Source organism: Pongo abelii, chromosome 13, assembly GCF_028885655.2.
Source record: "Pongo abelii isolate AG06213 chromosome 13, NHGRI_mPonAbe1-v2.0_pri, whole genome shotgun sequence".
NCBI classification, from domain to species: domain Eukaryota; kingdom Metazoa; phylum Chordata; class Mammalia; order Primates; family Hominidae; genus Pongo; species Pongo abelii.
The window spans coordinates 121751469-121763999 of NC_071998.2; the positions used below are offsets into that span (position 1 = coordinate 121751469).

Below are 12531 nucleotides of genomic sequence, written 5' to 3' on the forward strand. Positions count from 1 at the left end.
CCTCAGCCTCCCCAGTAGCTGGGACTACAGACGCCCCCCACTACGCCCGGCTAATTTTTTTTGTGTGTATTTTTAGTAGAGACAGGGTTTCACCATCTTAGCCAGGATGGTCTCGATCTCCTGACCTCGTGATCTGCCCGCCTCGGCCTCCCAAAGTGCTGGGATTACAGGCATAAGCCACCGCGCCCGGCCTGTCCTTAATATTTTTATTTTTTGTAGAGACGGAGTCTCACTATGTTGCCTAGCATTTCCTTGTATAAATTTATTAATTCCACAGTTACTCCAGGAAGTAGATTATTTGCCTCCACCAGGTCCCGGATTCTGGTTAAATAATTGGCCTGGCAGTCACAAGGCTGAGTATGGGCATCAAGGGAAGGGGCTGAGCTCTCCTGGGGGCAGTGGGGAGCCATGACAGGACCTTGAACAGGAGAGTGGCTGCCCTGAGGATCAGCTCTAACCTGGCCTCTATACTCTGCCCCACCCAGGGCCTCTGATGCGGGTGCTCGTGGTCACCATTGCCCCCATCTACTGGGCCCTGGCCAGAGAGAGTGGGCAAGCCCTGAATGGCCACTCCCTGACCGGGGGCAGGTTCCGGCAGGAGTCACACGTGGAGTTTGCTACAGGTAAGCAGGGCCTCCCCCAGGTGGGCCAGGTAGGACTGAAGCCTGCGCCCAGGACCTCCCGTGGTGACTCTGGGCTGGGTGGGGATGGTTTGCAGGGGAGCTGCTCACGATGACCCAGGTGGCCCGGGGCCTGGATCCTGATGGCCTCCTGCTCCTCGACGTGGTGGTCAATGGCGTTGTCCCCGAGAGCCTGGCTGACGCGGATCTTCAAGTGCAGGTCGGGGGTCAAGCCCTGGGGTGTGCAGACAGGGTGGGTGAGAGAGACGGAGGTGCCCAGCTCTCAACCACTCCTGAGCAGCCAGGCCCACTCTCCCTCCTGACACCGCTGCGGGGCTGGGTCACAGTCTGGCCTTGGACTTGGGGTAGGATGAACAGTTGTAACAGGCTCAAGTTTAAGCCCTTGAAGGGATGCTCTGAGCCCTGCGACTTCAGATCAGAGTATTCTTATTCAAAAGCACGAGTCCTGAAGAGAGGTGAGCACCCAGAGCAGCTCAGCTGGTTAGAAGAGGCTCTGGGAGGCTCACCTCATCTCCTCCCAAGGCTCACCCCATGTCTTCCCAAGGCTCACCCCATGTCTTCCCAAGGCTCATCCCATGTCTTCCCAAGGCTCACCCCATCTCTTCCCAAGGCTCACCCCGTCTTCTCCCAAGCCTCCTTAAGCCCCTGAGTTGGAGTAAGGGTCTCAGGCTGCTTGGGAGTTGAAATCTCAGCATTTTCCTCCTCCCCTTCCAACTCTGACCCCTTTCTCCCTCTCCCCCACCCCTCCTCCTCCTCCCCTCCCCCACCCCTCCTCCTCCTCCCCTCCCCCACCCCTCCTCCTCCTCCCCTCCCCCACCCCTCCTCCTCCTCCCCTCCCCCACCCCTCCTCCTCCTCCTCTCCTCTTCATCCTGCAGGACTTTGAGGAGCACTACGTGCAAACAGGGCCTGGCCAGCTGTTTGTGGGCTCCACACAGCGCTTCTTCCAGGGCAGCCTCCCCTCGTTCCTGCGCTGCAACCACAGCATCCAGTACAACGCAGCCCGGGGCCCCCAGCCCCAGCTGGTACAGCACCTGCGGGCCTCAGCTATCAGCTCGGCCTTCGACCCAGAGGCCGAGGCCCTGCGCTTCCAGCTCACTACAGCCCTGCAGGCAGGTGAGGCCCCTCTGCTTTGTTCCACCCCCACTGCCCCAGCTAAAACCTGCCAGGGGCCCAAATACATGTGGCTGGAATCCACCCCTACCCCTAACATCCACTGACCATGGGCCAGAGACTTCAGACTGAGACGGCCCACCTGACCTGCTCACCTGGCCTGTCCCCACTCCCATCCATCCACCCACCCTCCTCACAGGGACATGGCTCTCTAAGCCACCCCTGTTCCAACCTCTGGATCCTTTCCCCAGGCCCCAAGGTGAAGGTCCAACCACCCCAGGCTGATGTTCAGGAATTGAGTCACCCCACCCTCTTCTCCCGAGGGCACCTGCACCGAGACCTCACCCAGGGAGCCAGGAACCACTGTTGGAACCCTAGAGACCCACAGGAACATGCTTCCTATTTACCCAGTGAATGCTAAAGATACACACGTTCACATCATTTGAGGTCCCAGAGTGTTTTGAACATTGAATGAGAGACAGTGGTAAGAGCACCGCTTTGAGGTCAGGCAGACCCCAGTTCAAATCCCAGGTGCACCACTTTCTGGCTGTGGGACCTTGGGGGCAATGTCCTGGTCCTCTTGGAGCTTCAGTGTTCCCATCTGCACGGCGGGCATGACATCGCCTGCTTTGCAGGGTGTTGCCGTACAGATGTTGTCTCTAAAACCCTAGCCTGGCACCTAGTGGCTGCCTCATCAAGGGTGGCTGTCCCTGCAATTATTTGGACCAAGCTTGTCCAACCCGTGGCCCACAGGCCACATGCCACCCAGAACAGCTTTGAATGCGGCCCAACACAAATTTATAAACTTTCTTAAAACATTATGAGATTTTTTGTGATTTTTTTTTTTTTTAGCTCATCAGCTATCCTTAGTGTTGGTGTATTTTATGTGTGACCCAAGGCAATTCTTCTTCTTCCAGCATGGCCCACAGAAGCCGAAAGATAGGACACCCCTGATTTAGACTGCCTTGTGTCCTTCCCGCCTCCAGAACCCAGCTCACCCCTCCCCTGCCTTTGTTTTTGCTGCCCGTCCGACGCTATCCTCTGCCCCTCCGCACGGTCTCTCTGCGTTGCTGCTATGGTCTCAGGAGAGCCGTTCTGCCCGTGTTGACCTCCTGCGTTTGGTTTTAATGGTTTTCCTGGGGCTGCCTGACTCACTGCCCAGCCCCACTGGGAGCCCTTCAAGACACATTTCCTGGACTGGGCGTGCCCTGCAGTCATCGCCTCCAACAGGCCTGGGCAGGAAATGGGCTCGCTGACTCTCTGGCACCGTCTTGGCTCTGCCTGGCTAAGCTGGCAGTGGGGTAGCTGCGAGCCTGGGCTACGGCCAGGGCAGCCTTGGGAGAGGACACCCTCATGTCCTTAGAGTCTATCCTCTTTGCCTTGCAGAGGAGAATGAGGTTGGCTGCCCCGAAGGCTTTGAGCTGGACTCCCAGGGAGCGTTTTGTGTGGGTGAGCGCCCCCAACCCTGGCATGGATGTGGGAGGCCTCTCAGCCTGGGATGGATGGCTTCTCCCAGCCAGCTGGCAGGAGGGCCTGGGAGCAGAGACCACCAGACCCCGTCCTGCCCCAGACAGGGACGAGTGCTCAGGAGGCCCCAGCCCCTGCTCCCATGCCTGCCTTAACGCACCCGGCCGCTTCTCCTGCACCTGCCCCACTGGCTTCGCCCTGGCCTGGGATGACAGGAACTGCAGAGGTGAGGGAGCCGCTGGGAGGAGGGAGGAGACGTGCTCCTCAGACCTGACCCAGGTGTGCAGAAGGGTCCCCAGGACCAGGACCCTGGCTGGGGACACAGACCTGCAGGGATGGCCAATTCTTGAGGGTGTTTGATGTCAGCCTGGGGGTCTCGATGCGATGTCCCCACCAGGCTCCTTCCTGCTATGGGAGCTGCAGCTGAGTGAGGCCCAGGTATCAGGGGGTGATGGGCAGCCCCAGAAACATATGGGTGGTTATCACATGCTCACGGCATTCTGAACCGGAACAGGCCTCGGAAGCTCTCCCAACACTCAGCATCATTTCCAATTGGCTGAGACTGGCAAGTGAGTTGTCCCCCTCAGCAATGTTGCTGGATGACAAATCTGACCTCGGGTGACGGTGCTGACGGTGACCCCCAGTCTGCATCCCTGCACTTCCACCAGGAGGGCCTGGTGCCACCAAGTCTCCGCTGGGCTCCAAGGCGGGTGCCCAAGGGGACGTTGTCTGCAGCCTTGCATTGGAAGCTGCAGGCCCAAGTGCTCAGGTCCCTTGGAGTGGGCCCTGTGTTTTGGGGTAGGGAGTAGGACAATGGAAAGAGCTAGCAGAAGGGGTAGGGACCTTCCTGCCAGTGACTCCTGGGTCTGCAGACGAAGCCTCTGTGGATAGGCCGGGCCAGGGTCAGGTGGCGAGGCAGGCCTGGGGATCATGTTCACACAGCCGTCTGCCCTGATCTGCCCCCAGATGTGGACGAGTGTGCGTGGGATGCTCAGCTCTGCCGAGAGGGACAGCGCTGTGTGAACCTGCTCGGGTCCTACCGCTGCCTCCCCGACTGTGGGCCTGGCTTCCGGGTGGCTGCTGATGGGGCCGGCTGTGAAGGTGACGGGGGCACAGCATGCGGCCTGTCATACTCCTGGAAACCCAGAGGTTGCCAGGGATCAGCTGATAGAGGGCTGTGTGTCACTGGGCTCTGGGCTTCCAGGAAGACCGGGACTCTTGGCAGAAGGAGTACAGCAAGGCTGGGGACAAAGCCTGAGCCAGGCTCTGGAGGTCTGAGTCCTCCCCTGGCTCCTGGCAGCTGGCACCTTCTTTGACACGGGTGTTTTCTTTCTGGACCTCAGTGTCTTGTCTGCTTGATAAACAGGGAGCCAGGTCAGGGATGGCAAACACACGCTCCCTCAGCTGCCATCCGTTCTGTTCCCCTACATGAATCGAGGCCCAGCTAGAGACCACCTCTGAATCCTTCTTCACCCAGCAGCCCCTGCAGCCACCATGGAACAGGTTCAGTCAACCGTTGAGATAAAACTTAGGTGCCACCCCTGGATGGGTGACCTCAGTGGTCCTTCCTGTTCTAGCAGTCTATGGCTGCAGGACCGTGGGTCCACCCAGCTCCTCTGAGAGACTGTACGGTGGAGAGGGAAGCATGGTGGAGCCTGACCCAAGAGGATCAGCCATCGCACCTCTGTGGCCCCCAGGGCCCTTGGAGTGCCCGACAACTCACCGGGCTCTCCTGCCTGCCGCCCTTCCTGCCGCCTTTCCTCCTTTCTCACCACTTTCTTAGCTCTTCCCACATACCAGGCTCCCCTCCTCACCACGACCCCATGAAGGAGTCACATCTTTACCCTCTTTATGGATGAGGAAACTGAGGCTCAGAGAGGGAGAGTTCCTTGCCCAAGGGCTAGAATATGGAGAGCTCAGCGGAACCCAGGACTCTGCCTGCAAAGCCCACCCTTTCAGCCCCTTCCTTTCTTTGGGACCTGGAACCCTGTTGACCTCCAACCTGGTATAACTGGGGGAGGTGCTGCGAGGGCTGCCATGCAGCCTGGTGGCACTGAAACTGGAGAAGGGGACACGGAGGAGGCCCAGATATGGAGGGGGATGGTCCGTCCCTTGGGGGACGGGCTCTGGGCTAGACCTTGCCCCCTGACCATGCCTCTGCCTCCCAGATGTGGACGAATGCCTGGAGGGGTTGGACGACTGTCACTACAACCAGCTCTGCGAGAACACCCCAGGCGGTCACCGCTGCAGCTGCCCCAGGGGTTACCGGATGCAAGGCCCCAGCCTGCCCTGCCTAGGTACGGGGACACCCACCCTCTGGCCAGCACCCCCAGCTCAGGGGCTGAGGGTGTCTAAGGCACCAGTGCTGGTGAGTTCTGAGAATAACCAAACAGCAGCTGACACTTTGCACTCACTGGGTGCCTGCCTGTGCACCAAACCCTCAGCCTGACCCTGTGGGGTCATCTTCCAGGGAATTTCAGGAGCGGGAGGACTGTAGAGGCAAGTGGGTGTATCTCAGAGAGGCTTAGGAGAGGGAATGGATCTAACTGGGGCACTGAAGGGCTGAGGGGGAGCTGGAGTCTGGGATGATGCTGAGAGCCGGGGAGGCTGGGCCTCTGGGAGCCATAGGTGGAATCAGAGAGGAGGCTGGGGTTGGTCCGGGAGAGGGGGATGCAGTGTGGCCTGCATGCAGCATGGGAGTGGCTGGATTCTAGAGAGTGCCAACGAGAGAGAAGGCAGGGCCAGGCAATGGCTGCAGGGCAACCCGGGCCCCCTGTGCACACACCTGACCCCACTCCTCTGCAGATGTCAATGAGTGCCTACAGCTGCCCAAGGCCTGCGCCTACCAGTGCCACAACCTCCAGGGCAGCTACCGCTGCCTGTGCCCCCCAGGCCAGATCCTCCTTCGCAACGGCAAGGCCTGCACCTCACTGGAGCGGAATGGACAAAATGTGACCACCGTCAGCCACCGAGGCCCTCTATTGCCCTGGCTGCGGCCCCGGGCCTCGATCCCCGGTGGCTCCTACCATGCCTGGGTCTCTCTCCGTCCGGGTCCCGTGGTCCTGAGCAGCGTGGGCCGGGCCTGGTGCCCTCCTGGTTTCATCAGGCAGAACGGAGTCTGCACGGGTAAGGCCAGGCCCTGACCATCCACGGGACACTGCATTATGGGCTCTTGGGCCCCTAGGGTGGGTGTGCAGGTGCCACCCACCGAGTTCAGAAACCCAGACCTTCCAGGCAAGTGGGGTGGGGGGTGTGGTGGATGGTGGCTTCTCCGATGCAGGGTGTCTCAGAGCCTTGGCTGTGCTACTGGGCAGGGGGCTTCCAAGATGGGGTGGACTATTTTTTAAACCATTTGACTTCAGGACACTTTGCCCAGAGGGAGGGCATCCTAGGCAAGTGGTCCTGGGAACCCCCTTTGAGAAACACTCCTCTTAGCACTCAGAGGGAAAGCAGTCAGGGAGGGAGATTTTCAGGGGTGAAGGAGAATGTTCCAGGTAGACATGAGAATGTGACAAGGGACTGCTGGGTAGAGGGGGTGGGGGTGGGGGACGGCCCCTGGACCCTGCAGAGAGGGACAAAGAGGAGGTGGCCTGCCCCAGGGCTGATGCTTCGGCATTCCCACCTGGGCGGAGGGGTCTGTGGGGCGGTGCTGCTTGCTCCCTCTATGCCTCGGTGAGCACAGGGTAGGTAAGGTGGGGCTCCTCCCTCTCACCAAGCCCAGGGACTCCCCTAACTCCTGAACCCGGGCTGGGAGGGGCAGGACAGGGAGAAGGAGTAGGGCAGCTCCAGAGCCCAGTGGGCAGGTGTGTGTGGCTCAGTGCATCTCACTGCCCCCGTCCCCCACCTGCCCCACCCCCATGCCCGGGCCAGACCTTGACGAGTGCCGGGTGAGGAACCTGTGTCAGCACGCCTGCCGAAACACCGAGGGCAGCTACCAGTGCCTGTGCCCCGCTGGCTACCGCCTGCTCCCCAGCGGGAAGAACTGCCAGGGTGAGCCGGGCTCAGGCTGCCGCCCAAACACTTGTTGGGCTAGGGCAGGCAGTGTGGGATGGGACGTGTGGCATCTTACCTACTCTGTTCACTCCAGCCCCTTCACAACTATCCTGTGAGGTGAGGCAGGGAGACAGGCTCAGAGGGGTTCCGTGAACACCCCAGGCTCCCACAGCCACACCAGGGCCCGTGCTCCGAACAGGAGCTCTGAGATTACACGGGCAGGCTCTGAAAGCAGCTCTGCAAGGCCAGTCCTAGCTCTGCTGTGTGTCCCTGGGAAACTCACTTCGCCTCTCTAAGCCTCCGGCCTCCTGATTAAATGGGGCTAGCACAGTCCCCCCTCAGATAGCTGGGATGAGAGCTGTGGAGGTTGAGCACAGAACTGCACAGCTGCTGCTGCTGGTGTGTAGTAAGTGCCTCTTAACTCCCAAACCGGGCACAGTTTCCCTGGTGTGCACGAACGGGGCTGGGGCCAGTCATGCTGCTTCCTCCACCCTAAAGAACAGGAACCATGCCTGCCCTGCCTGTCTCTGTCCCTCACGCTGCCATGGAGGTCACCGAACATCCTCTGAGAAGGGTGGGGCTTCCACTGAGGAAGACAGGATCAGGGGCTCTGCCCATAGGCAGTGGGCACTCTGGGTCTTCGGGCAAAACAGCCACCCAGGGAAAGCCCCATCTCTCACAGGCCCTCCTACCCAGCACTTGCTTAGGAGGCCCCTACGGTTCCCACCTACACGCCCTGGAAAGCCCTGGCCCCCCCAGGGAGATGAGAAGGTGCTGGGGGCCTCTAGGCTGGGTGGTCACAGGTCAGACTGGCTGGGGACAAAGGGAGAAGGGCTGCTCACCTCACTGGTCCCCCAAAGGTACTTCTCCCCATGCACTCCCCCCTTCTCCTTTGCTCCATCTTTTCATCTCCCTCCCCCGCTTCACCAACTTCCCCATCCAGACATCAACGAGTGCGAGGAGGAGAGCATCGAATGTGGACCTGGCCAGATGTGCTTCAACACCCGCGGCAGCTACCAGTGTGTGGACACACCCTGTCCTGCCACCTACCGGCAGGGCCCCAGCCCTGGGTAAGGGCTGAGTTGGCAGGGCCTTGTGCCCTCAGGAAAAGCACATTTTTCAGTCACTCGGGGTGCAGGCTGGCCCTGTCATCGTCACTCCCCACACAAGTGATGCAGGCAGGAGCGCACAGAGCCTTCGGGGCAGGGAGAGGCCAGAGTGGGAGAGAACGGGGACACAGGAGCACACACACCAAACCCAGACATAGGACCACCATGCAGACTCACACACAACCCCAGGACAAAAAACTCAGACACACCAGCACCAAACCCATCTCCTCCATACCACTCACAGCGGCCACGGACACTCATCAAGACGCACGGAGACATGGGGGACCTTAGGGGTGGCAGCTACTGCCCTAGAAAGGTTTCTCCCGGCGGGTGACCTGCCCCAGGCCTTACAACTAGAAACCTAGGCTGGGGTTGGAAGCAGATGCCCGCGGCAAGGCTAAGCACAGTCTCCACCTCCAATCCCGCCCCCGCAGGGCAAATCCAGACTGGGTGACTTGACCCAGGGGCACATCGCTCCCCTGTGTCTGCTGGGCTTCCCTGGGGCATGGATCCGGAAAGTCCGCTGGAGGCACCCTGAAAGGGCACGCCTCTGGCTTCTCTGGGCTTCAGTTTGTTGATCTCTAAAACGGGGTAGCGTGGGCGCCTGCAGAGAAGGCGTGTGGGGCTCTGCGGGAGAAGGACGGGCAGCGCGTGGGCGGAACTGCAGGGGCTGGCAGGGAGGTCTGAGTTACGCGGATGGGCCACGCTCCGACCGCACCCCCGAGTCCCCCTGTCTGTGTATTTGTGCCGCCCGCAGGACGTGCTTCCGGCGCTGCTCGCAGGACTGCGGCACCGGCGGCCCCTCTACGCTGCAGTACCGGCTGCTGCCGCTGCCCCTGGGCGTGCGCGCCCACCACGACGTGGCCCGCCTCGCCGCCTTCTCCGAGGCCGGCGTCCCCGCCAACCGCACCGAGCTCAGCATGCTGGAGCCCGACCCCCGCAGCCCCTTCGCGCTGCGTCCGCTGCGCGCGGGCCTCGGCGCGGTCTACACCCGTCGAGCGCTCACCCGTGCCGGCCTCTACCGGCTCACCGTTCGCGCCGCGGCGCCGCGCCACCAAAGCGTCTTCGTCCTGCTCATCGCCGTGTCCCCCTACCCCTACTAAACGGGAGAGGGCATTGGCGGCCGCCCTGGCGTGACCCCCGAGGAAGGGATCGAGGAGAAGCTTGGTCTATGCCCCCTGCTGTGGCAAGCGGAGCGTCATCGTCTCCCGCCCCGTGCGTCAGCGAGACCTTGGGTCAACACGACCCTGCGCACAGCCTTGACCCCCGACAGCGAGGACCTGACCTCACAGAGGGAGGCGTCCAGGGCGGCCCCTGGGTGGCCAGGCCCGCAGGCAGGGCCAGGGGAAGCCTCCAGGTCTGATCCGCCCCTCAGTGGGAGCGGGACAGGGACACAGGGCACCTGGACGCGCGGGAGAGGGGGCAGACCCCGCGTTGGGGGTGGCAGCGGCTGTCGCCCGGCCACGCCTGGCGGTGTCATTCTGAACCCTGTTGCAATATAAAAGGATTGTTTTTTTAACCAACTTGGTTTCTTTGTCTAATTATTTTGCTTTGTAGGGAAGGATTTGGGCTGGGAAGGAGACCACGCCTTCTGTTCTGATCCAGGAGCACAGCAGTTTGCACTACCAGCCTCCTCTCCTTAGGAGCAGGGCTGCCTCAGGCACCTCCTGGCCTCAGTTTCCTAATCCATAAAATACTGCAATAGGGCCCTCCCTTCCCCCATAGGGCTGTAGGGGCAATTAAATGAGGAGTAAATGTGTTGCACAGACAGCAACAGCCGGTGGCAAAAAAAAAAATACTTTTTACTTTTTAGAGGCAGGGTCTTGTCCTGTCACCCAAGCTAGAGTTGGAAATGACATGATCGTGGCTCACTGCAGCCTCGACCTCCTGGCCTCGTGATCCTCCCGCCTCAGCCTCCAGAGCAGCTGAAACTACAGGCACATGCCACCATGCCTGGCCTTTATATTAATTATTAATGTTTTGTATATATGTAAGGCATACAACATGATGCTTTGATACACATAATGAAATGGTTACTATAGTCAAACCAATTAACATATACATTTGGATTTTGTGTGGGCTTGAAAAAAATAAAATTAAAACATACCCATCATCTTGTATATACTTATTTTTGTGGCAAGAACACCTACTATCTACTCCCTTAGGAAAACACCAGTGTGATATTATTATTATTTTGAGATGGGATCTCACTGTGTCACCCAGGCTGGAGTACAGTGGTGTGATCTCTGCTCACCTCAGTCTCTGCCTCCCAGGCTCAAGCGATCCTCCCACCTCAACCTCCTGAGTAGCTGGGACCACAGGCACATGCCACCACACCTGGCTAAATTTTTTATTCTTTTTTTTTTGAGTTGGAGTTTCGCTCTTGTTGCCCAGGCTGGAGTGCAATGGTGCTATCTCAGCTCACCGCAACCTCCGCCTCCTAGGTTCAAGTGATTCTCCTGCCTCAGCCTCCCAAGTAGCTGGGATTACAGGCATGCGCCACCACGCCCAGCTAATTTTGTATTTTTAGTAGAGATGGGGTTTCTCCACGTTGGTCAGGCTGGTCTCAAACTCCTGACCTCAGGTGATTTGCCCACCTCGGCCTCCCAAAGTGCTGGGATTACAGGTGTGAGCCACCAGGCCTGGCCTAATTTTTTAAATGTTTTGTAGAGATGAGGTTTCATTATGTTGCTCAGTCTGGTCTGGAACTCCTGGGCTCAAAGGATCCTCCCACCTCAGCCTCCCAAAGTGCTGGGATTACAGGCATGTGCCACTGCACCAAGCTTACCCCAGCCTATTTTTAACTGCTAACTCTTGTTGCTTTCCAGTCACAGACTCCTACAGCGGGCTTCTTTATGGCTTGCTTGTTGTCTTGTATCCTTTGCAGCTCGCCCCTGGGTTTCACTTGCAGTCCTCTTCTGAGCTATCTTTTTCCTGATAGCATCTCCCCTTCTGGGGGATGGATTATTGAAGGCAAGGTCCGTTTCTAGGCCCTGGCCTTAATAATTTACCTAATTCATCTACAGGAAGGGCCTTTGTTGGATGAATGGAAGTTTAGTGCAACAATTCCTAAGTAGTCCTTTTTTTTTTTTTTGGAGACAGAGTCTGGCCCTGCCGCCCAGGCTGGAGTGCGGTGGCATGATCTTGGCTCACTTTAAGCTCCGCCTCCCGGATTCACGCCATTCTCCTGCCTCAGCCTCCCGAGTAGCCAGTATTACAGGCATGCACCACCATGCCTGGCTAATTTTGTTTTTTTGGTAGAAACAAGGTTTCTCCATGTTGATCAGGCTGGTCTCAAACTGCTGACCTCAGGTAATTCACCCGCCTCAGCCTCCCAAAGTGCTGGGATTACAGGCGTGAGCCACTGCGCCTGGCCTAATTTTTGTATTTTCAGTAGAGATGGGGTTTCACCATGTTGGCCAGGCTGGTCTCAAACTCCTGACCTCAAGTGATTCACTCGCCTCAGCCTCCCAAAGTGCTAGAATTACAGATGTGAGCCGCTGTGCCCGGCCCCTGGGGTAGTTTTAATAGGCGGTCAGGGCAGGCCTCACCAAGCAGGTGGCATCTGAGAAGAGACCTGAAGAAGGTGAAAGAGAAAGTTACACGGCCATCGCAATAGAGGGAAGGGTGTTCCAGAAGAGGGGACAGCAAGTGTCAGGGCCCTCAGGCAGGAGGGTCCAGCCAGGAGGCTGGGGAGGCTGGAGATGAATGAGGTGGGAGAAAGGGAAGAAGAAAGCTCAAGGGGGTGGGGTGGATTCTGTGGGGTCTTTGGGCCACCATGGGGACTTTGGCTTTGATGAGTGAGCTGGGGAGAGAGAAGAGTAAATGTATGGCTAGGTGTAGTGGTGCACCAGGGACTCCAGCTACCTGGGAATCTGAGGAGGGAAGATCCTTGAGCCCAGGAGTTTGGGGCTACAGTGAGCTATGATTTGGCCACTGCACTCCAGCCCGGGTGAGAGAGCGAGACCCCATCTCTAACGAAAATGGTTTTTAAGAAAGTCAATGCATATCTGCGTGTTGGCCTATCTCCAGTGTGCTGGGTCTCGGGAGGAGTGTAGGTGAAATGGGGCTTGGCAGAAGCCCACGCTGCTGTTCGTCCTTCTCCTCCCGTTCCTGCCCTTCTCCCTGGGCTGGCAGCAGCCCCTGCCTGGGTGGCCTCTTTGTTGCCAGCTGTCCCTGACACAGCCTCTGGGAGAGAGAGGTTGTCTTT

The 12531-nt window shown here is 58.9% G+C and overlaps 1 protein-coding gene across 1 annotated transcript in view; it reads left to right on the forward strand.

The window, feature by feature from the left end:
* HMCN2 (hemicentin 2) overlaps positions 1-9842 on the forward strand; it is a 164354-nt gene extending 154512 nt beyond the window's left edge. The window contains exons 88-98 of the mRNA XM_054520713.2: positions 486-623; positions 719-840; positions 1518-1755; positions 3139-3201; positions 3323-3445; positions 4186-4320; positions 5388-5516; positions 6025-6345; positions 7090-7209; positions 8156-8282; positions 9079-9842. Coding sequence (XP_054376688.1) covers positions 486-623; positions 719-840; positions 1518-1755; positions 3139-3201; positions 3323-3445; positions 4186-4320; positions 5388-5516; positions 6025-6345; positions 7090-7209; positions 8156-8282; positions 9079-9424 — 1862 coding nt within the window. The 3' untranslated portion in view covers positions 9425-9842. The remainder of the gene's footprint in view (positions 1-485; positions 624-718; positions 841-1517; positions 1756-3138; positions 3202-3322; positions 3446-4185; positions 4321-5387; positions 5517-6024; positions 6346-7089; positions 7210-8155; positions 8283-9078) is intronic.
* The last annotated feature ends 2689 nt before the right edge of the window (positions 9843-12531 follow it).